The sequence below is a fragment of the Bombina bombina genome, chromosome 3, assembly GCF_027579735.1.
Source record: "Bombina bombina isolate aBomBom1 chromosome 3, aBomBom1.pri, whole genome shotgun sequence".
Taxonomy (NCBI): domain Eukaryota; kingdom Metazoa; phylum Chordata; class Amphibia; order Anura; family Bombinatoridae; genus Bombina; species Bombina bombina.
Window position 1 is genome coordinate 996,524,914 of NC_069501.1, and position 25,687 is coordinate 996,550,600.

The window sequence follows — 25,687 nt, forward strand, 5'->3', positions numbered from 1 at the left end:
ATTTTTGGTCAGCAATCTTTCAAGAAATTAATACGGTCTTACACACACAAATTAACCCGAGCATAGAATTAGCACTTCTCCACAATGATCCTCCCATAACATGCAAAATTCGCAAACAGCTGTTTAATATTATGTTAAACGTGGCAAGACAAATGATACCCAGATGTTGGAAGACTACCAAAATTCCTACTATTGGTGACTGGGAGAAATTGGTCAGCTCAGATTTGGTGTTAGAAAGATTTCATTATCTCCAGGTAGGAGGATTGGCCTTTTTTGAAGATATGCTACTTCTATGGGAGTCATATAAATATAAGCCCAAGTAAGATTGACATGAATGGTCTCAGCCATATATGCAACATAATAGCCTCTTATAGCAGGAACACGCTACTTCCCAAAAAGCGTTAACTTAGCTATAGGGTAGCAACATCTCTGACACCCGAGCGCATGAGTCACTCCTTTTAATAATGTAACCTATTATGTTGATGTCTTTGTTTTTTTTTTGTTTTTATTATTTTTCTTTTTGGTTTTTTCCCTTTTTCTTCTGTTTCAAATTAAGTTTAGTATTGATGCGTAGTGGCTTGGTTAAATAGAGGCCTTGTCATATGCACCCTGATTGATGTAGCACTTTCATGCAAAGGTCCTGCACTCAAGAGCATAAGCAAACAAAGATAAGCGATTTAATGGAGTTATATTCTCTTGGTTTGCCAAAGACATTAGCCCAGATGAATAGACTAAATCTCACATGGACTGGCTGCTTGGGTTTTGGTGCATGGGAGGTTTTCTTTGTACCTCTATGGCCTGAACACTGTGTAATTGCAACATGCTAACCTTTATTGTTGGAAAAATGTTTTGTTGTATTTCATGCATATAACTTAATAAAAAATAAATATATAAAAAAAAAAAAAAAAAGATTCGACAAAGCGAGAGAAAGAAAACAAGCAAATTGTAGAGACAGGGGTTGGGTACCAGAGATTCCTCTTGGGAAGAAAGAAAAGGCTTAGGAGAGCCTTGCATAAGTGTAGGTTAGTGTTAAATTAAGGTCACTTATGTTGAGTATCAACAATATTAAGTAAGCTACATAACATAGATAAAACCATGTTAACTAGATGTCTTGGCTATTGAAAAGTCTATGCCTTATTACCTAGTGTCCACATCAAGTCAGTTTTCACTTCAGGCATATAGTACACAAGTAAATCTTTTAAGGATAAGAAATATGAACAATTAACTAAAGTGACATAACTATTTTGTCCCACCTTATATAAGTGGACTACATTGTTAAGATCCTCTTGCACCTCTGCTAACCACTAATTATGTGACATTCAACATATACCTGAAAGAAAATAAATAATAAACATGGCAAGGTACAACATGTAAAACAAACAAAAAATTACAACTCCGCTGAGTTTTAAATAAAGGATATGGGCTGTCAAGTTAAGAAAAGCTAAACTTTGTGAATACCATCTTTAGTCCCTCTAAAGCTTCATGTGATCGATTAGGAATTAGAATCTGTATGAATATTCATCTGTCTGGGGTTTCTTCTCCTGTGTTGCATTGTGGCCCATTCTGGGCGTCTCTCTTTCGGTCGAGAAGCCCAATATGTAGCTGAGGTGTTGTCTTGAATTGATGGAATAAGGAATGTTAAATTGAGACCTTTAGAAAAAGAGTCCAAGTCACTTGAAGTTCTGTATATCCAGGTTTTGCCATCAAGGAAAACGATAAGACCGAATGGGTAACCCCATCATTATTTTATGTTGTTTTTTTGCAAAACAGAAGTGATAAATGTAGCGTCTACTTTTTTGAAGCGTGAGGGGACTCGGATCCAAGTACGCTTGTAAATCGTGGTCTTGGAATTTAAGGTTAGGATTATCTCTAAAAGTGTTGCCATATGTTGTCCTTGTCCTTAAAATCAAGGAACTTCATGACAACATCACGAGGAGGGGCTTGACTCGAAGGTTTCGCTCTTAGAGCTCTATGAGCTCTCTCTAGTGGAAAGGAGGACGTAGAGTCCGAAGATCCTGAGAGTTGATGGAAGAGTGACTGTAAATAATTTTCTAGATCAGTAAGGCCAATAGTGTCAGGTATTCTTTAATTTTGGTATTTAAGTCCTGTATCAGGAGGGATTGCTGCTCTTGGTGATCTGTGATATCTTTCATGTCTTGTATTGTTACATCCTGTGCGGTTTCTAGGTTATCCACTCTATTACCTATGTCTGTAATGTCTTTCCTAAGATCTGAGATCTCCGTTTTTATCAGCTCTTTTAGGGAGTCTATATCTGTTTTAGAGGGTAATTTACTCATCTTGGATACAATTTGTGATAATTGGTCCTGTTGCAATCCTGTCATGGTGCTTTCAGGAGATGGATTCTTGTCTGCGAACTTTGAGTGTGGAAATTCCTGATTTGAGCACTCTTTGTCCTGAGAGTGGAAAAATGCTGAAACGGACTTAGGTGTAGAATTTTGTGGATTTAGAGATTTATCTTGTTTTGTTTGCCTTCTTGAGGACATTATTATGTTTCTAAAGACTAAATCAGTCACCTCAATGCAATATTCACCTAGGGACACTAGATGGTGCCCTTGCAGTATGTATGCAGAAATTCAGGAAAAATTTGTACTGCACAGTGGAGGAAGCAGTATTATTTATTCATATATTAACAAGCTGTAGTATAATACTTTCACCAAAGTTTATGGCTATAAATTGGGGACAGAGAAATGTTGATACATTAGGGCATAGCCACTGTATAATTAGGCTTTATTATATATAGACAATTTAGGTCACAAGCTTGCATTTTCAGATGTTTTCCAAGTGTTATTAAAGGTGCAAAAGTGATTGCCTGTGGAGTTAATGTGAGTTCTAGTAGCTTATAAGTTGACCTTTATGTGTTTTAGGGGTTAAAGAGATGAGTCCACAGGAAGGAGCTATAAATATCAGCTGTATATTATTATATACTAAGGTATATGAGACTACATTGCCTGTTATATGCCTTAATTTGCTGGTAGGTAAAAGTCTGTCTAATAGGCAGAAACTTAGAGGCTGGAGAGTACAGGCTTAGTGTGTTTTCACATTAGGGATACCTGTTCCTGTTGATGTGATTTATTGTGGTGGTCCAATAGCCGCATGGAGCAGGCAAGATGGTGTCTGCTGTCCTAACAATGCGCTACTGTTCTGTGTATTTACAGCCGGTCAGAAGCAAGTTGGAGCTAGAAAACGTAGCGGATACGTTCCCCAGCTGTTACGACACATGTAGGAGCTTTTCTCCCTTTCCCAGCTTCAGATGGTGTTGTGGTGGATACTCCGGTCCCTCAGAGCAACCTCACTGAGCGGCCATGTCCCAGCGTGGCCAGACTCCGCCCCCCCCCTATATTTCAAATCTTTAAATGGATATTACTCCCAATGACCACTCCAAGGGAGCTATATAGATATCCACAAGAACCTAGGGTAAGAAGAAAGCCTAAAATAGTGTAGCTAGAAAACACAACACAAACATTAAATGGAACAAGCAAAGCAAGCATAGTTCTGTAGAAATCACTTCAAAAAGTTAATTGAAGAATCTCAGACCAGAAACTTTCAAAAAAACAATAAAAATGTAACACCATAAAAGAGCTATTTTGTGGCGTGTTACATTTGATTTTTCTTTAAAAAGGACAGTTTTACCTGTTGACAACTTTGAATTATAAGAGGTGTGACACTTGAAGTAAAGCGGTTGTTGCTTATGAACTTCACAGTTTCCGGTCTGAGATTGTTCAATAAACCTTGAAGATATTTCTACAGTACTTGGTCTGGGAGTACTTTCCATTTAGTGTTCGTGTCATGTTTACAAGCTACACAATTTTAGGCTTTCAACTCTCCTGAAGTTTTTGTGGATAAGAAGACAAGGAAGACAAGGAATATGAATTTTAACCATAAAAAAAACAAAAAAAACAAACAAAAAAAAACCCCACCTTATTCAAAAATACAATTATTGTAAGAGTTGCTCGGTAATATACAGGCATGTTGTTTAAAACACATGAACAAAAAATCCAGAAATTCTAGGAACATCTAAAATATTTACAAAAAAATACCTATATACTGCCAAGTGTAACCTGCATTTTGACAGTATAATTTGTGTTAGAATATGCAATCATAATTAGGACTAGAATACATGCTTGTTCGAGTATATTTCATATGGTCTTATAATACCAATGTTTAAAAGGGACAGGAAACCACAACATTTTCTTTCATGATTTGGATAGAACATACAATTTCAAGCAACTTTCCAATTTACTTAATTCTCTTGTTAACATTTGCTGAAGGAACACAATTGCACTATAGGCAATTAGCTAATCAGAAGAGACAAATGTGTGCTGACACCAATCAGCAGCTAACTCCCACTAGTATAGGATATGTGCATATTCTTTTCCAACAAGGGATACCAAGGGAACAAAGCACATTTGAAAACAGAAGTAAATTTAAAAGGGTATTAAAATGAAATGCTCTATCTGAATCGTGCAAGTTTTATTTTTGACTTGCCTATCCCTTTAACTTACTGTAAGGGTAAATGTGCACTAGACACCTAATTTAGTATTGTACTTTGCAAAGCTGGAACTTTTTTTTTTTTTTTTAATTTGCTTTGAATTCTATAGAATGTTTTATAAGCTGCATACACAATTATTTCATGATAATATCCTGAAATAATTAGTATTTGGGGTGGTGAGAGTCAAGATATTGTCAGGTTAAAAATGAATTCATTTCAATTGCTTAAGTTTTAAAGGAGTAACTATCAATTTAAAACCAAGGTCTGCTAAGAAATTATTATGACACGATGAGTCCACGGATCATAATTACTAATGGGATATTTACCTCCTGGTCAGCAGGAGGCGGCAAAGAGCACCACAGCAAAGCTGTTAAATAGCTCCTCCCTTCCTTCTCACTCCAGTCATTCTCTTTGCCTACGTCAGTGATAGGAAGTGGTAAAGTGAGGTGTTAGATTAGATTCTTCATTCAAGAGTTTATTATTTTTAAAGTAGTGCAAGATTGTGCTGCTTTGTAGTAGGGTGTAGCCGTAGTCCATATCAGTCTCTTCAGTAGAGCTTTGGTGGCTTTAGAGCAATGGGAACTTGTGAGACAAAATTCTCACTGCGCCTCCCATGTATTATTGCTGCCCTATATCCTTTAGTCTGAGGTAAACATTTACTCAGCATGTTATTCTCCTCAGGTCGATGCGAGGGAGAGGACCTCTCAAGCCTGGGAGCTGCCTTGCTGTCAGGCAGAAGTAGAGGTAAGTGCTACTTTAAATTTTCTGGGGCACATTAAAGGACCAGTCAACACAGTAGATTTGCATAAATCAACAAATGCAAGATAACAAGACAATGCAATAGCACTTAGTCTGAACTTCAAATGAGTAGTATTTTTTTTATGACAATTTTAAAAGATATTTTTTTCCACTCCCCCTGTACCATGTGACAGCCATCAGCCAATCACAAATGCATACACATACCATGTGACAGCCATCAGCCATTCACAAAAGCATATACACTTATTCTTGCACATGCTCATTAGGAGCTGGTGACTCAAAAAGTTTAAATATAAAAAGACTGCACATTTTGTTAATGGGAGTAAATTGGAAAGTTGTTTAAAATGGCATGCTCTATCTGAATAATGAAAGTTTAATTTTGATTGAGTGTCCCTTTAAAGAAGAAAGGGACTTAGAAAAAAAAGGTGAGCACACTTTTATTGAACATAAGGGGCACAGAAAAGGAGGTGGCACTTTATGTTGGGACACTGTACACTCTCTCCTGGAGTGGAGAGATCTTATGACAGCGTTATTTTGCAGGCACTGGGGCCGGAGAAAGTTTAATTTAATGGCTCTGGTGGTTGTTCACATTTCATTTGCACTATGACGAATGGGCGGATCTTTCTGAATTGCGCGCCACTTTAGTTGTGCTTCTGTCTGGGAGACATTTGGAAGGAAGGTCGTCGGGTCTGGTCTAGAGACGCATGGTCCGTGCAGAGCATGCATTTCTAGGACCGGAATTGAAATTCCTCTTCAAGCAGCACTAAATGGATCGTCTGGAGCTGACTGCAGGGGAAGATTATCTGTTTCCAGTCAGGTAGGAGCACCTCAGCAGAGTAGTTGAGGTGCAGAGGTGTATTATTTTACTTCAGTGCAGTTGCTAGATTTAACGGTCTGCAGTAAAAAAAGTAACAGTTTTAAATTGAAAGAGACAGTAACGTTTTTTTCACTTTAAAATTAGATACATTTAAAGATTTTTATTAGCTATTTGGTCAATTGTGAACAAGCATGGACATAGGGGCGTTGCAAGATGTTGCTTGTGTTTTGAGACAAATGTGGAACCACCAATCCCTTTCTGTCCATCATGTATTGAGAGGACTTTACATTAAATTATAGGGAAAATATTTTTTCTGAGCCAACTTTTTCTAAAGCAGATGTTGTCCAGGAGTCTAATGATGAGGTTCAATATATGCCGCAGCTTTCTTCCCAGGCGTCCCACATTTTACCGCCCTCACAAGCAGTGCCCTGCGCTTCCTCTATGGCTCCTGCTGGAGTTACTTTAAGGGACATTGCATCACTCATGTCTTCTACAATTTCTGATGCGTTGTTTGCCTTTCCTATGTTACAGGGAAAGCGTAAGAGGAAAATCAGACATTCAGTTAGCGAGGTGTCTGACGCATATGTTGTGATTTCTGAGGTTCCTTCCCAGAAACCTGAAGAGGAGGATACCGTGGTAGCATCTGAAGGGGAAATTTCAGATTCGGAAAGTGTTATTCCTCTTGCTGATACTGAGGTTATATCTTTTTAGGTTTAAGCTAGAACACCTCTGTCTATTACTTAGAGAGGTTTTAGCTACTTTGGGCGATAGTGACTCCACAGTAGTGGTTGTCCCTAAGAAGTCTAGTAAGCTGAACAAATATTTTAAGTTTCCTTCCTCGACAGATGTGTTTCCCCGACCGAGCTTCTGAGAATATTGCTAAGGAATGGGAGAGGACCGGGCATACCCTTTTCTCCATCTCCTATTTTTTTTTTTCCCCATGTATAATATATTTATTATATATTATTTTTTTTTTTAATTTTTAAATTTTTTAGTAATGTTCAAACAAATACAGTATGTCTCCATAAAAAGTATTTAACAATCAATACAATCTCGCATGTGACATCGTTTATATAAGAATATACTGAAGTCCTATCATGACCAGTCTCTGGAGTTGTTGCCATGCTGTAAAGCGAAAGTCTTATCTTCATTACTCCTCCTGTTCAGTACAGTTCTTGAACCATCCTCTGAGTTTTGCAGTGAACAACAACAACAAAGGTATTAAACCTAAACTATTACAGGATAAACATAACTCCATCTCCTATTTTTAAGAAGATGTTTCCCATTGCCGACTATCAAGGAGACTTGGCAGACAGTACCCAAGGTGGAAGGGGCTGTGTCCACCTTAGATAAGAGAACTACTATTCCCATAGAGGATAGTTGTGCCTTCAAAGATCCTATGGACAAGAAGTTAGGTTTACTTAAAAAGATGTATGTACACCAGGGACTGCAATGGCAGCCAGCTGTGTGCATTATTACCATCACTAGTGTGGCAGCGTATTGGTTTGAAGCCCTGTTTGATGCTATCAGGACAGAAACTTCCTTGGATGAGATCCAAGATAGGATAAAGGCTCTTAAACTAGCTAATGCCTTTATTACGGATGCTTACCTTCAAGTTATTAAACTGGGAGCAAAGATTTCGGGTTTCTCTATTCTAGCCTGAAGAGCCTTATGGTTAAAGCCTTGGTCTGCGGATGTGTCTTCTAAGTCTAAGCTTCTAGCTATTCCCTACAAGGGGAAAACCTTGTTTGGACCTGGCTTGTCGGAGATTATCTCTGATATCACGGGAGCCAAGGGTCATCTTCTCCCCAGGATAAGAGAAACAAACCACAAACAGGACAACAGAGCAATTTTCGTTCCTCTCATAATTTCCAAGGCGAAACTTCTTCCTCTCGCCTCCCAAAAACATGAACAAACATCAAACCTGCCATGGAGATCCAATCAATCCCTGGAATAAGGGAAAACAAATCCAAAAAGCCTGCTTGCTGAAACAAAGACAGCATCGAAGGGCATGACCCCCGATCCGGGGGATCAGATCTTGTAGGGGCCAGACCTTTCCTTCTTCACTCCAGGCTTGGGTTCGAGACTGTTCAGGATCCCTGGGCGATAGAAATGTGTCCCGAGGATAAAAGTTAGAGTTCAAAAGCTTTCCACTCCAGAGGCAGATTCTGCTTTCAAGCTTTTTCTGAGACCAGACAAAGAGAGAGGCGTTCTTACACTGCGCTAAGAGACCTTTCCAACTTGGGCAGTGATTGTTCCGGTTCAGGCTAGAGGAACAGGATCTGGGATTTTATTCCAATCTGTTCATGGTTCCCAAAAAAAGAAGGAACCTTCAGGCTGATTTTACATCTCAAAGTCTAAACAAATTTCTCACGAGTACCGTTCAAGATGGAAACTATTTGTTCCATCTCTCCCTTTGATCCAAGAAGGTCAATTTATGACAACAGTGGATTTATAAGGAAAGTACCTGCTATGTTCCCATTCACAGGGATCATCACAAGCTTCCTAAGGTTTGACTTTCTGGACAAACACTACCAGTTTGTCGGCTCTTCCCTCTCGGTCTTGCCACTGCTCCCCAGAATTTTCACCAAAGGTTCTGGGATTGTTGTTGGCGGTGCTTCTGTTACGGGCCATTGCAGTGGCACCCTATTTGGACGACATCTAGCTCCAGGCGCCATCATTACAACAAGCAAGATCCCACACGGACATGGTGATATCCTTCCTGCGATCTCACGGTTCGGAAGGTAAATCTGGAAAGATTGTCCTTAGTCCCCAAATACAAGGGTAACCCTTTTAGGAACTATATTAGATCCTATCAATGAAGACTTTTTCTGACAGAAGTCAGGAAATCAAGATTATCGATACTTATCTAGTCCTTCAGTCCCACTCCTCGGCCATCAGTGGCTCAGAGCATGGAGGTAATCGAGATGATGGATGCGGCAAATGGACATCATCCAGTTTGCTCGGTTTCACCCTCAGACCTCTGCAGTTAAGCCATGCTCAGGCAATGGAAAGGAGATTATGGGGATTAATCTCCCTCAAATACTACTGGCAGCAGAGGAACACGGGATTCTCTTCAATGGTGGATGGCTCTGGATCATCTTTCCAGGGAACCTGCTTTCGCCAGACCATCTTGGGTTCGATTGTGACAACAGACTCCAGCCCTTCTAGGGTGGGGAGCCAGTCTGGGGTTCCCCTAAAAGCTCAGGGAGAGTTTGGACTCAGTCAGCAGTCGGTTCTTTCTATAAACATCACTGGACACTGAGAGCGATCTTCCAATGCTCTCTCTGGCCTCGGCCTCAGTTAGCCTCCTGCCCTGTTTATCAGGTTACAGTCAGACATACATAACTTCAGTCGGCTTACATCAATCATCAGGGAGGAACAAGGAGTTCCTTAGCGATGACGGAGGTAACCAAGATAATTCAGTGGGCAGAAGCACATTCTTGCTGCCTGTCGGCGATCCACATCCCAGGGGTGGACAACTGTGAGGCGGACTTTCTGAGCAGGCAGACCTTTCATCTGGGGGAGTGGGAACTCCATCTGGAAGTGTTCTCCAGCCTGACTCTCAAGTGGGGTCAGCAAGAATTAAATCTCATGGCATTTCGACAGAATGCCGAGGTCCAGGGACCCCCAGGCGGAACTGATAGATGCTCTGGCGATTCCATGGACCTTCAGTCTAGCATACCTATTTCCTCCGTTTGCACTTCTTCCTTGGGTCATTGCTCGAATCAAGCAGGAGAGGGTGTCAGTGATTCTCATTGCTCCTGCTTGGCCTTGCAGGATTTGGTATGCAGATCTGGTGGACATGTCATCTCTGCCACCTTGGAGACTTCCATTGAGGAAGGACCTTCTAATTCAAGGGCCCTTCCTTCACCAAAATCTAGTTTCTCTGAAGATGACTGCTTAGAGATTGAACGCTTAATTTTATCCAAGCGGGGGGTCATAGAGACCATGATTCAGGCTTGTAAGCCTGTTACTAGAAAGATGTACCATAAAATATGGCGTAAATATCTCTATTGGTGTGAATCCAAGGGCTACTCATGGAGTAGAGTTAGGATTCCTAGAATATTGTCTTTTCCCCCAAGAAGGGTTGGAGAAAGGTTGATCGACAAGTTCCCTAAAGGGTCAAATCTCAGCCTTATCTATTTTGTTACACAAACGTCTGGTGGATGTCCCAAATGTACAATCATTTTGTCAAGCCTTGACAGGATCAGGACTGTGTTCAAACCAGTTACTCCTCCATGGAGTCTTAATTTAGTTCTCAAAGTTCTTCAAGGGGCTCCGTTTGAGCCTATGCATTCCTTAGATATTAAGTTATCTTGGAAAGTTTTATTTCTTGTTGCTATTTCTTCTGCTCAGAGAGTGTCAGAGCTCTCTGAGTTGCAGTAGGAGTCTCCCTTATCTTATTCTCCATTCAGATAAGGTAGTTTTACGCTACTAACTAGGATTTCTTCCCTAAGGTTGTTTCTGATTGGAACCATTAATTTGGAGATTGTCTGTTCCCTTCTTAGGGTCCTTATCCCTTATCTTCTCAGAACGACTTCTCGCACATTTTGACATAGTCCGTGCTTTACAAGTCTTTGTAATGCAGACGCACTAAGACTTTCGTCAATCTTCTTCTTGTTTGCGATTTTCTCAGGCACAAACGTACTGGAAAGAAAGCTACGGCTACTTCTCTTTCTCCTTTTGGCGGAAGAGTATCATACGTTCTGCATGAGACTGTGGACAGCAGCCTCTCCGAGAGGGTAACCGGCTCATTCCACGAGGGCTGTTGCTTCCTCATGGGCATTCAAGAATGAAGCTTCAGAGCGAACAGAGGCTGCAACTTGGTCTTCTCTTCACCCTTTTTCAAAGTTTTACCAAATTTGACAATCTTTGCCTCGGCTGAGGCCACTTTTGGGAGGAAAGGTTCTTCAAGCAGTCGGTGCCTTCCGTTAAGGTTCCCTGACTTGTCCCTCCCATATCATCTGTGTACTCTAGCTTGGGTATTCGAATCCACATTAGTAATTAAGATGATCCGTGGACTCATCGTGTCTTAAAAAGAAAAGAAAATTTATGCCTTACTGATAAATGTATTTCTTTTTTGGACACAATGAGTTGTGGGTTATTGTAAACTTCAGAGATCTCTGCACTTTGGTTTTTCCACTTTCTCTTGCTAACCTTCGGCTCGAATGACTGGAATGCGGAGGAGCTATTTAATAGCTCTGCTGTGGTGCTCTCTTGCCTCTCCTGCTGCGCAGAAGGTGAACTACTCCCATTAGTAATTAAGGTGATCCGTGGACTCCGTGTCCAAAAAAGAAATACATTTATCAGGGTAAGCATAAATTTTCTTTTTCCCCATGTATCCATAATTAACAAAAGCTGACCTAAAATGTTTGCTCACCATCTTGCACACGATAGACACTTGGTTCCACAATGAACATAAACTTTATTATTTTTAAAATGATTATAAAATACTAATATACTGTTATCAATTTCATCCTTGTCTTGGGAAATGGTTTGTTGCCCGCTTTAAAGAGGGCTTTACCACTCTGTCTGGAAAGACCAAGGCTGGCTAGCAAACTGGATAGTAACCTAACAACTGTACCTCTTATGCATACTGTGAAATAGAATTTTGTCACTCTCACTTGGGACAGAAAATGGGTAACCTGCATGATGGACATTTCTTTCTCCAATCCTTTCTGGACAGAAAACAGACAATAAATTCACTTTTTAATTGAATCGTTTGTATCTTTTTCATTTAAATGCTTGTGAGCATTTTTTTATGCGTCTTATAATAAACATTCTTTATTAGATTTTGCTTGTCTATTTCTGAACTCCGTTGCAAAAGAGAAAGATAGAACAATATTGGGCTAGATTACGAAGTGGAGGACTATTTATCGCTCCCACGCTAACTACTCTCGAGTTCGGCCTCTTTACGCGCATCTGGTAGTGCGCATATTACAAGTTGAAACAGAAACACAGAAAGCAAAAGTTTGAATATTGGGACCTCGTTAACGTGCTAACCCACAGACTCCAATGTGACGAGAAAAGCAGAAAAACGTAACACCCATGCTCACACATAAAAAACACTGCAATCTCACAATCGCGCTTGCACTCATTGCGCCAACGATAATGTGCCACTCGTAATTTAGCCCAGTGTTTCTCAACCACGGTCCTCAAGTACCTCCAACAGGCCAGGTTTTCATAGCTGACCCAGTGCACAGATGAAGTAATCAGCTGATCAGTAACCATGGTTACTAACCTGCTCTCAGCGATCAGCTGATTAAGTCACTTGTGCTCTAGTTCAGCTATAGTGAAAACCTGGACTATTGGGGGTACTTGAGGAATGCGTTTGAGAAACACTGATTTAGCCCATTGTGGTTTACATAGATTAAAACCAAGCAACAAAAAACATTTAAAACTATTAGTTTAGGAAAAATTGTCACCAGGCTGGAAGCTGAAAAAACGATGTCTTGTGGAATTTAATTTTTCTGGGTCTACAACTATAATTTTTTTTAAACCCTTGCACCCACTCAACCCAAGTCACTTGAAGTGATTTGACAGGGTAAGATTAATGATCATAGCTCCACAGAGAATTTAAAAAAAATTTTGGAACCTTACTCCACGGGGAAGGCTCTGCAAACAGACTTTGTTTCAATCAATTCAAACTTCCTCTTCAGATTCTACCTCTCGCTGACTCCAAACACATCTCCCTCTGGCCATACCACCCCTGCAACCCAAACATCACCACTAATCTTAAACAACAAACACAACATATTTGCTGACCTTTTAATTCCCATCTTGGCACTGTGTGTAAACCAGACATTAACCTTTTAACGCCCGTTTTATTCCGTCAAATTTTTCTGAGCTTTAACGCCGATGGACGGAATACAACGTCCTAACGGATGGCTTTCTGAAGCCACTGGCGCTTCCTGATGGGATCGCGGTCTGGAGGGCGTGCCTAGCATCATAGGGACGCCCCCCTGACGATATCCCATCATTGAAAATTTGTGATCACTTGCACGATAGCGAGATTTCAAATTGTTTACATCTGAACAGTTGTTCCGATGTAGACACTTTAACCCCGTCAGGAAAGGGTGAAGGACTGTGTGTTTTTTTTTAATATATGGTGTTTTACAGTCTAATAATATAGCACCACTAATAGTGATCAATAGATTTGTTGGTTTAAATATGTTTTTCCATGTACAATACAGCTTTATTATTTATGTATGTCTGTGCTTATATGGAGGTGTTCAAGTATGTTTTTATACAGCATGGAGGGAACTAAAAATCAACAAGAAGTTGCCTCAACTCCAGTCACCATTCCAGTTGGTTGGACTTCTAATTTTACTATTTAAATTTGGATAGGATACATTTTTGTCCTTAAAAAGTACACTTGCGGACTGGAAAGATGGTCATGACACAGATTGGAGACCTAATGTTATGACCAACGACCTGAAGTTGAGTGGAGTTTGAGGGTTCACTGAGTTCCAATTTAGGTTTCAAAGACGAGTTGTGGACCCTTCCCTCACCTCCTATCCCCCTTCTCTCCTCTCCCCCTCATGAACCATTGATTTAATAAAGTTAAGGACAGACATGTCCCCATTTTTACACCCTGTTAAAGTGTCCTACCCCCTAATTGCTTTCTCCAAGAAGTCTACTTGTAAAAACATGATCTGTTAATTTATCAACTTTATCCTGAACTACTATTTCACATATATCTGAGAACTTGATGCTTTTAGTCTCCTAGTTATGTTTTACTTCTCTTGTAGCCTATGATGAAGGTCAATACAGCTTTTGAAAATTTAAAAAAAAAAAAAAGTCACACTTGCCATACAACTTAGTCCACTTTTTTATTCAATTTAAAACTATTCAGTTCAAGGGCAGTCATTCTTTATTTTATTACAAGTCTCATACGCATACATGGCAGGATCGCAAAACGTGCAACAGAACTCTGGTCCTCTGCCACCTAGAAGACCATCCTGGATTCGTCACTAATGCTTCTGTCCTTCTGTTCCTCAACTGGTCATCTCAGAGGCTTGCATCCAAAGGGAGCAATGGTCTCTCCGCGGAGACTTTCTGAGCCCTAAATTAGATGAAACAATGCAGATTTTCGAGATGGTGTAGTGACCACAAGAGCAATGGTTTATTGAAAATAATAGCATGCATTACCATCTACACAGGTCTCTGAGACATCTCAGACACACCTCTTCCATAATTCTTCAAGCCCTCCTTGACCTCTAGGCTGCCCTTCGGTGGGCCTGGCTCGGTGGGCTTTTGATTCCCTTTTCTTTTTTTTCACCCCTTCGTTTCTTTTAAAAAGACAATGTCAATTAGAACTAAAAGCAAAAGCCCATTTTTTGCAATTGAGTAGAGGTGGTGACAATTAGTGCAAATCACAAACTAAAAACTCCTCACTTGTATTAATGCTTTTTACATCTAGAACTGTCCTTGGTATCCTTATACAAGAGTAGGACCACTACACAACTACAACACTAATAATCTATACAGGTTTTTTTTATACTGCAGCAACACAGAATTCATCTCTCTCACAACTAGCCACACCTCAAGGAAACCGTATTGCTTTAAGTAGAGTAAGACCAGTGATTTATATATTTTTAAACCCGAGTAAAACATGACCTAGTAGGTCTTTCAAATCCAGTTCTTCCAAATACTTTGTAGTGCAAAATATCCTTGCACTAATTTGTTCTAGAGTATTTAATTTTAGTGCAAACAACCAGGCAGGTCTATGTGCAAAAGTCCAGTTTATGCCCCTATGCTCGGTAGTGGACTTGTGCTGCCAAAAATGTTACAGTAGAAGTTCTCGTAATGGTCACCTCTCATTATCTAGCTCGTAGGCGGTGGCTACCACTGAGAATTTCTACGCCCGCGATATTAGCAAGGAAAGAAGGCCGTTTTGGTTTTTTTTGCACAATTGTTTTTACTAAAGGAGCACCGTTTTATTTCCTTTTTCCCCTACCACTGGGAAGGTCCCTAGGATGGTAGCTCTACAACTTACCTGTTCTAATGAATTAGAGCATATAGAGTTTGCACTACAATGTACATTTAAAGAGCCAGTAACACTGAGGCCAAGATATAAAATGTGTAGCCAAAAAACCCCCTACTTTACTTTTACACCATTTAATTGTAACCTTAAAAGCGGTATGAAAACCCCAAATAAATTATTTCTGTGATTCAAACAACCAGCATACCATTTTAAAAAAAAGTTTTCAGTTTTATTCTATTATCGAAATTTGCTTCATTCCCATGATAGTCCTGTGTTGAAGAGACTACCTAGCGTAGGCATCTGAAGCCACTGCATTGCACGAAAATAGTGCTGCCCATCTAGTGCTCCAAAATGGGCAGCCTCCTACAGACATACGTCCGTAGCTTGTCAACCAAAGGATATCGGAGCAACAAATTAAAAATTAATAGACAGATAAATTAGAAAATTGTTAAAAACTTGTGTGCTCTATCTGAACATGAAAGATTCTTTTTTGGTTTCATATCCCTTTAAAGGGACACCTAAAACCAATTTTTTTTTTATTTTGTATTCAGATAGAGCATGCAATTTTAAGCAACTTTTCTAATTTACTCCTGTTATCATTTTTCTTCATTCTCTTGCTATCTATATTTGAAAAAGAAGGAATCTAATCTTTTTTTTGTTTTCAGGACTATGGAAAGCACTTTTTTATAGGTGGATGAATTTATCCACCAATCAGCAAGACCCAGGATGTTCACCAAAAACTGGGCCGGCATCTAAACTAACATTCTTGCATTTCAAATAAAGATACCAAGCAGAACTGAAGAAAACTTGATAATCAGGACGTACATTAGAAAGTTGCCTTAAAATTGCATGCCTCTATCTGAATCACCGACAAGAAAACATTTGGTTTCAGTGTCCCTTTAAAGGCTACAGTCTAGTCAAAATTAAACTATACATGATTCAGACTAGGGAATGCAACTTTCCCACATCTTACTTCTATTATCTAATTTGCTCAATTCTTTAGATTATCCTTTGTTGAAGAAATAGCAATGCACACAATCACACAAGGCACTCTAGGTGGCAGCCAACCAATCAGCAGCTACTGAGCACTATCTAGATGATGCTTTTCAGCAAGTAATATCAAGAGAATGCAGCAAATTAGATAATAGAAGTAAATTAGAAAGTTGTTTAAAAGTGACATGCTCTTTCTAAATCAACAAAAGAAAGAAAAAAATTGGTTTTCATGTCCCCTTAAATCTGAAAATTAAGAACACCCCTAACTAGGTTTCAAAAGAGGAAAACAAGACTGGATAGTTTGCCAACATAAAAGACTCAGTATTGTGTTCTCCAAATAAGACAACATGGTGGGAGGAGTCTTATAAAAAACACCAAAAAAAAGTAATAATGCATTCCACACATTTAAAACCTCTTTAAAGGAACAGTGAACTACAAACTTAAATGTGAAATGGTTTACGATAGAGTGTGCAATATAAAAAAAACTCTTCCAATTTACTTCTATTTTCCAATTTTGCCTCTTGTTCTTTGGTATTTTGTTGAAGAGTAAACCCTCTGGTTAGGCTGAAAGCAGCTTAGGAGAGGGCAGGTGTCTAACAGTCTGGCTGCAGTATTTGCAACAATGTATAACGTTGCAATAAACATTGCTGCCAGATAGCTACAGACATACAATGCTTCTAAACTCACGAAAAATGACTAACAAAATAACAAAAGTAAGCAAGGTTGATAATAGAAGTGAAATGTGGTTTCAAATGTCATGCTCTATCCAATCCATTTAAGAGGTGGCATCAGCTGTTTGACAAAGTTTTACCTTAATACACATGCCTTCCGTGTCATGGCATTCATGGCCGCACACGTCAGTACTTCACTGTACTTCCTTGACCATCTTTCACACGCGTTAGCGCAATTTGTAACTCTATATTGCACCCCACTAACTTTGCCAAACACAGCAGGAGATAAATACAAGACATTCATCATTTACTGTACACTAAGTTGATATATCTCCCACATCGACCTTCTAAGTCCCATAGCTGATCTATTATTGTGTTCTCGTTTGTGGTAGCGCCCGATTTCCAGTTGCGCTTCTCAGACTCTGGTCAGCTTTTACGTAAGCTGAACCAATACCCTTTCTGTGCTATTTTCAGGCGCTACACACAGACCTTATATGGTGGTTATTCTAGTTTACGGGTCACAGCCATCTAATAAAGCAACTGTAGTTAAGCTCATTTGTAAGCGATAGTGCAAGCTTCCTCTCCGCATCAACAACATCCTGCCTGTTTCTAATAAGGCATAAAACGTCTTCTTTCTATGATAGTTGCAACGGTCACTATAGCCAACATGAGCTGAAAAACTATTGTAAGGTTGCTTCTCAACATGACATGATCATAAGATTACTGAATATATGGCAACAGCAGGCTAGCAGCTGCCAAAAACAAATTTATTAATTTTAATAAAAATTATATTCTTCGACATCAAGATACCTTTCTGGAACAAAGTGTACCTTTACTTCCTAAAAAGACAACAGTTTAGTGTTGTCTGCAATATATACTTAGTTCAGGCATCTAAATACCAATGTGGGAGACATAAACTCCAGTGTATAGTAAATGATGATTGTCTTGTATTTTATCTCCTGCCGCAGTTGGCAAATTTAGCAGGGTGCCGAATAGACAGAGTTAAAAATGACGGTCGAGGAATTTCACAAGGATAGCAAGTGAAGCACTGACGTGTGCGGCCAGGAATAGCATGACGTGGCAGGCATGCACATTGAGGTAAAACTTTGTCAAACAGCTGATGCTAATTTCACAGGTTTGCCATTTTCTCGGAACAGTGGTATTCACTTGGGTGAAGGAGATGATTTAGCCAGTTGCCAAATCAATATTTTTTTTGTATGCTCTAACAACTATATAAGTAGAAAAAAAATTAGATCTTACCCTGAACCATAACGGTCCGTTTCCCTTTGCAAAACCTTTCGAGCATCTTAAGAAACAAATGAGTTGTCTCAACTAAATCTTTTAGGAATGAACGTGGCTGCTTGGTTTCATCATATTTCCGGTAAAGGGCTAGAAACAGCTCGCGGTACTCCATCAAGTAGAAAATATTGCTCTAGATGGGATCGAGAAGTGTAATTCATGGGTTAAATTATGTATTTAACCTGAACCGCTTTAAAAACATAAAAAAAAAAAAATATACTATCTATACATACTTTTTTTACTTCACTGATAATTCTGAGGGCACAGCACATAGTTGCTGGTGGCAGATAAAATCAACAGATAAAGAATGTAACTTGCAAAAAAAAAAAAACTTTTCTATTTTGCCTTTGTGCCTCTTGGTATCCTTTGTTGAAGAGCACATGTACTAGCTCCCAATAGTGCATTGCTGTTGGTAAGCATATCTGCTGCTCATCTCAACCAAGCGAAATGAAGCACATTTAAAAAAGTAAATTGTAGCAGGGTGGCTAAAAAAAAAAGGTGATTTTTTTTTAAATTTAACCCTTTGACGTGCTAAGCCACTTTCCCCACTTATGCTTTTGTTTGTCTTTTTGTTTATTTTTAACACGACCCCCAAGACCACTACACTATTGGAACATGTTAGGCGATTACCTTTCCAACCACGTGGGTCCCTTGGGGGTCTGTAGCTGCTTAGATGCCCGAGACTACAGGCTTCTAAGCAGCTTCGCCCCCTCCTCCCTTTACTCTAACATTGTTAAGTATAAATAAAGTTGGCGGGTGACGTCATCCACGTTAATGCGCGTGACCGTCACCACGCATTCGTTGAAGCCCGGGGATTGCCTGTCACTATACACAGGCCATGATCGCCGGGGTAGGACCAGTTAGGAGCCCCCAGATCTCCCTCAAGGTGCGGAGAGTGCTCATGACGGCTCTGAGCCATCATCTAGCACCAGAGTGAGAAACTCAATGACGGCTCAGAGCCCGTCATTAGCATTCCAAAGGGTTAAATCTGATTATTTTCTTTTTTAATTATTTAAAATAAGATTTGTGTGGTTTTATAAATAAAAAATGCTTTTTTGATTAAGTATAGTTTCTATTTAAGGTACATTATAATCCAAAAGGCCTATTCATCCTGAAATAAGGACTCAGTTTTCAATTTGTGTCTACAAAGCAAAAAGGTTATGTTATAAAATAAACCTTAAAAGGAACATAAACCAAACAATTGGTTTTCCTTCTTAATTCAGATAGAGCACACACTTTTCAGATTTACAATTTACTTCTATTATCAAATGTGCTTTATTGCCTTGATATCCTCTATTGAAGCAGACCAACTCTCTACTGGGAGCTAGGTGAACACCATTGGGTGAGCCAACTAGCTCCATTAGTGTATTGCCCCTGAGCCTACCTATATATATATTATTTTCAACAATGGATACCAAGAGAACAAAGCAAATGAGATAGAAGTAAAATGGAAAGCTGTTTAACACTGCATGTTCTTTCTGAATCATGCAAGTTTAACTGACTTTATCTGCCATTGCTTCCCTGCCAAATCTATGTACACAGAATCAACTCTAAGTTTCAAGGTCAATTAATAAAAGGACTGTTTGGAGTGGAGCAAACATATTTTTATGTATATCTTTATTTATGCTAAATGTAGCCACCAATAAACAAGCTCTACACAGGGTGCTTAAACCTAAAAATGGGTTGGCTTCTCAGCCTTATGTTCCTGCTTTTGAAATAAAGATAGCAAAAGAACGAAGAACATTTGTTAATAGGAGTAAAATTAGAAGTTGTTTAAAAATCGCATGCTCTATCTAAATCATGAAAGAAAAATATTGGGTTTAGTATCCTTTAAATGAAACTCTTTCAATAATTATTACAGTAACTATTATTTTCTCTCATTTTCAATAAAGATATAGCAGAAAAGTTGTCAAAGTATAGAACGATTAACCTATTTAACTGGCAAATAATTACATATGTATTTCTAATGGTATATAACTAAGTCAGTAAAAATTCAGATACAAAAAGTTAAAGCTAATCTAAAAAATTGATCCTTCTTCAAGTTGTAAATATTAAGATATTAACAACCAGCAAGAATGAGTCTTTATGTAGAAAACTATGATTTTAAATCAAGTCTTACTGACAAGTGATTTTGATTTTAAAGTGAAGGTAAACTTTGATGAATGAAAGACCGGTTTTTAAAAATACTATTAACCTTTTTGTGACTGGGGTTTAAAGTGTCTACATTGGAACAACTGTAGCGATGTAGACCAATTAAAACCACGCGATCATGCACACGACAGAGAGATTTCAATTATTGGATCGCGTCTGGGGGGCGTCCCTACAACCTCCCTCCAGACTGCGATCAAATCCTGGAAGCACGGAAGGCTTTAGGACAGCCGTTGGCTATGACGTTCTATTCCGTCATAATGGCTCTAAAGCCCAGTGTAATTATGACAGAAAAGAACGGCATTAAAAAGGTTAAAAAACAGGGGCACTTTCAATCATCAAAATTTAGAAAGCAGCTGTTTTGCTTAAAAACGTACACTTTCTTCTTTTCACAGCCAGAGCAGCTTCCCCGACAGAGATCCTCTCTTCAGACATCAGCAATGACTAATTCGACTTCCTCCAATCACGACATGGCCTCAGGCAATAACTCCCCTGGGGGGGAAAGCCGTGATTGGAGGACAGCCAGATTAGTCATTGCTGACGTGTGAAGAGAGGATCTCCGGGTGGGGGGCGAAGCTGCTCTGGCTGTGAAAAGAAGAAAGGTACGTTTTTTTAAACAAAAACGGCTGCTTTCTAAACATTGATGAATGAAAGTGCCCCTGTTTTTAAATAGTATTTTTAAAAAAACAGGCTTTCATTCATCAAAGTTTACCCTTCACTTTAAGCAAATCCACTCAATTGCCAAGAGAAACAAAATGTCAGGAAAAGCATTAAAACCCTACCATTTGAATGTTTAGCTTCAAGTGTTTGTGAGCATATAACATTGTTGCACTGGGTAAATAAAGAAGAAAAGCTTCCTGAAGATTTCAGTATGTATCACTCCACTGACGACTTTAATCAGGGCTGAACACACACACCTACCTTACATATTAGGATCAAGTAACACTAATATTTTTTTTGGGACTTGTGGCTAAATATTGCATAAAGATTAACTTAAAATATGACAACTTATGTCCTTAATAAAGTGGTGTGTGCAAAGATTAGCAAAATTAATTTATGTATAATCATTTTGCCACAAGATATAAAATACAAATGCAGACATGAAAAGTTATACTTTAAAAGCTAGTCTCACTTTTAATTATTTTGTCTGCTTTCCCGGACCCCCTCTTCTTTTGAATGATCCATTTCATGAACAGTTGTTAGCAGCTCTTGATATGCCTTCAGAGCAAGGTGCATTTCTGTTAACAAAAAGTACAGAAAAAAAACATATGTAAATATAGTCTTGCATGCTTGTGCGTCACAAAACAAAAACAAAGCTATGCAAACCTAAAAAGGGACACTTGACTTTTACATTTTTCTTTCCATTAATCTGTTATCCATGATACCGTTTTCCTGCTGGAGTCTATAAAATTTTTCTAGAAACATTGCCTTTTACCTTTATTTTGCTATCCTGAAATAGTTATTTTTGCCTACTGACAATTTTACCTATACTGAAATTCTGAACACAGCAGTATTAGTTATATAAAAAGCTATGTAATCAAGATCAAGTAGTAGAAATTTACATCCAAGCACTGGAAACAACCTCTCACTGGGATTACAATAAACTCTAATTAGCTTCTTGCCTGAGTATTTGTCCCTTTAATTTCTGCCCAATGACTGGTTATCCCGAATTTCAGTACCTACATTTTGGCAAGAGTATGTAAAAATATCATTACAGTAGTAAAAGGAAAGTGTGAAAGGATGGACTTGAGTCCCTTTCAACCTATTTTATTTAGGTAACTATGTAGTCAATTCTTTTACTCTTCGTAGTAATGTGCACCTCTCACCTGCGTGCCCATGAGGTGGCCTTCCTTCTTGTCAGTCAACATCATTTCATAGTAGTTTGTAAGATTTTGCTCTATAAATGAAAGGTTCGAATGCTAACAGTCTCAGACACAAGTTCTGGTCGGAACCGGTAGAGACGATTAAAGGCCATGAAGAAAGCGATAGACCACAAATAATACGTCTCATCATGCTGCTGGCCCTTCTCACGAATCAGGTTATCCTACAGTGGAATGACAAACATACATGCCCTGGTGATGTGACATACACTCTTTGGTGGGAAATATTATTAAGATGATTGAAACAGCAAATTAGGATACCACATTAGGTTAAATCAATAAAGATAACAGCGGAGGAAAAATTCTCATTTAAAAAAAAATAACAAATAAATTACTTAAAGGGAAATGAAACCCAATTTTTTTCTTTCACGATACAGATAGAGAATACAATTTTAAAACAACTTTCTAATTTACTTCTATTATCTAATCTGTTCCATTCTCTTGGTATCATTTCTTGAAGGAACAGCCATGCACTAATGGTTTCTAACTGAACGCATGGGTGAGCCAATCACAATCGATATATATATGGAGCCACCAATTAACAGCTAGAACCTTGGTTCTCTGCTGCTCCCTGAGCTTGCTTAGATAAAACCTTTCAGCAAAGAACAACAAGAGAAGGAAGCAAATTAAATAATAGAAGTGAATTGGAAAGTTGTTTAAAATTGCATTCTCTTTCTGAATCATGAAATAACATTTTTGGGTTCATGTCCTTTAAGGCTAGATAATGTTTTATTCTGGAAGAAAAAAATGCCAACTAAAAGCAGTCATTTTTGACAATTTAAACAGTATGTATATAGTGAGAAACAATCCTTTTTTTTTCTTTACTGGAATGTGTGTTCAACAGAATTCATGTAAAAAGACATTACAAGACAGTGACCTAAACACAAAGAGCTAAAAAAAAATAAAAATAAAAAAAAAAAATCATTGCCTTTCAATCAAAATCACACCCAATAGATATTTATATATATATATATATATATATATATATATATATATATCTATATATATATACATACGATAACAAAGAGGTGTAGTCCCAGGTATGCGTGTCCGGTATTAAATGAGTAACAAAGTCACTGTTGTATAAATAAGAATATAACTGCACAGACACTAAGGATGTGTAAATACCAAAAAGCCGTAGTGTGGTGTAAACGTTCCCCCCTCCTCTCACCTATGGAGCATCCGGTCCTGGGGGCAGGGTAGGAAAAACCTCAGAACGGTAAGCGCAGTGTTCCGGTGGCATTACATCTCCAGCCCGTCCGGTAAGTAGCAAACTAACTGCGTCCGCTATAGGTCCCTGTGATCCCTCGTCAGATGTTCCTGGAAGGAGGGGGGGCGGGAACCATCTAGCCGTCCTCAGTGTAAGCTCTCACCGGATTGGTGGAGATATATCCACAGCTCAGTAGCTTGCTCCTGATTGGAGGGGAATCAATCCAAGGCGAATCTCTTAGTAAACTGTAGTGGCTGTAGTGTCCGTTCAGCAGTGCGAGTGTCAGGGATTGTATCGAGGAGCAATCTCCTCTCTCAGTGCTCACGCTGGTAGGTCATAAATTCAGCAAAAAGAAAGAGGAAGCGGAGCACTGAGATAAAGTAAAAGTTAACATTTTATTGTGTCATAAAACAAAAAAGCATAAGGAAAAAAGGGTGCTATTTCTTACAAAAGGGTTCAGCTCAAACAGCTGCTGACATGTTTCGGCATTCCGCCGTATCAAAGCAGCTTTGATAACCCTCTCTAGGGTTTACAGAGAATGGGCCGAAAAAGAGAAAATATCCAGTGAGCGGCAGTTGTGTGGACGAAAATGCCTTGTTGATGTCAGAGAAGAATGGGCAGACTGGTTCAAGATGATAGAAAGACAACAGTAACTCAAAATAACCACTTGTTACAACAAAGGTATGCAGAATACCATCTCTGAACGGACAACATGGCAGATGGGCTACAGCAGCAGAAGACCACACAGGGTGCCACTCCTGTCAGCTAAGAACAAGAAACTGAGGCTACAATTCGCACTCGGCTCACCAAAATTGGACAATAGAAGTCTGGAAAAAACTTGCCTGGTCTGATAAATCGATTTCAGCTGCAACATTCAGATGGTAGGGTCAGAATTTGGCGTTAACAACATGAAAGCATGGATCCATCCTGCCTTGTATCAACGGTTCAGGCTGATGGTGGTGGTGTAATGGTGTGAGAGATGTTTTCTTGGCACACTTTGGGCCCCTTAGTACCAATTGAGCATCGTTGAAATGCCACAGCCTGAGTATTGTTGCTGACCATGTCCATCCCTTTATGACTACAGTGTACCCATCTTCTGATGGCTACTTCAAATCATCTCAAACTGGTTTCCTAAACATTACAATGAGTTCACTGTACTCCAATGGTCTCTACAGTCACCAGATCTCAATCCAATAGAGCACCTTTGGGATGTGGTGGAATGGGAGATTAACATCATGAATGCACAGCCGACAAATCTGCAGCAACTGCGTGATGCTATCCTGTCAATATGGACCAAAATGTCTGAGGATTGTTTCCAACACCTTGTTGAGGCAGTTCTGAAGGCCAAAGGGGGTCCAACCCAGTACTAGCAAGGTTTTTCTAATAAAGTGGCCGTGTGTGTGTGTGCTGTGTGTGTGTGTGTATTTTAACATCACTGCTTTTATCTCTACCATAATTTTAATGAATATATATTTTAATGTTCTGAGATTTATCCTTTATTTTTATTAGAAAACTTCTTTTAAAAGAACCTTAAATATTGCTAGGTTACATTTTCAGAGCAAAAACAATAGCCCAGCCCAAAAAAACATTGCAATGAAAATGTTTAAAATGCTGTCACAACCTAAGTACTACAGCATTTTGGTGTTGAGCCTATGGTCCCTCCTCTCCACAAACACCAGTAATGTTTTATTATTGTGAAACAAAGAAGGTGGGAATCTTCTATGACTTGTTTGTCAAACTGTGTTACATGTGCCCTGGGGGTACATGAAAAATTGACAAGGCGTACTGCAGCCCCTTCGTTATTTTTTGCCCCGATGCAGCTAATGTGAAATCAGTGTTCCTCAACTCCAACAGGAAATATTCTAAATTTAGCCACCAATAAGCAAGCGCTACCCAGGTTCTGAACGAAAAATGGGGCTGGCTCCTAAGCTTACATTCCTACCTCTTCAAATAAAGATACCTAGCGTACGAAGAAAAATTGATAATAGGAGCAAATTAAAAAGTTGCTTACAATTGCATGCTCTTTCTGAATTGTGGAAATAAGGGGAAAAAAAGGGTGTTTAATATCCCTTTAAAGCGTGCATATGATGTTATATGCAGAGTCTTATTACAAACATTAATGGCACAATATTAAAGAATGAAGGTGTTGTGTGTCTCTCTCTATAAGTTGACTTCTTTATAATTTGTTCCTTTAATATTTCCAAAGATTTTCTGCATTCAAATAAAACTGTAATTTAAAATGATTTTCTGAAAACTATACCTGACACTAACCTATCACATTGAGCGATATGCACTATTGCCACTAATTTAACCTAATAATATTTACATCTTGCATTTGGGGGGTACTTAGGCAAAAAAAATGTATGCCTGTAGGGGTACTTGCTACGAAAATGTTGAGAAACGCTGCTCTA

General features: G+C 38.9%; 1 protein-coding gene across 1 annotated transcript in view; it reads right to left on the reverse strand.

Annotated features, from left to right (window-relative positions):
• Positions 1-25,687, reverse strand: part of TIMELESS (timeless circadian regulator) — a 254,574-nt gene that overhangs the window by 210,363 nt on the left and 18,524 nt on the right. Inside the window, 3 exon segments of the mRNA XM_053705509.1 lie at positions 2,204-2,414; positions 22,013-22,089; positions 22,092-22,230. Of these exon segments, the coding sequence (XP_053561484.1) occupies positions 2,204-2,414; positions 22,013-22,089; positions 22,092-22,230 (427 nt within the window).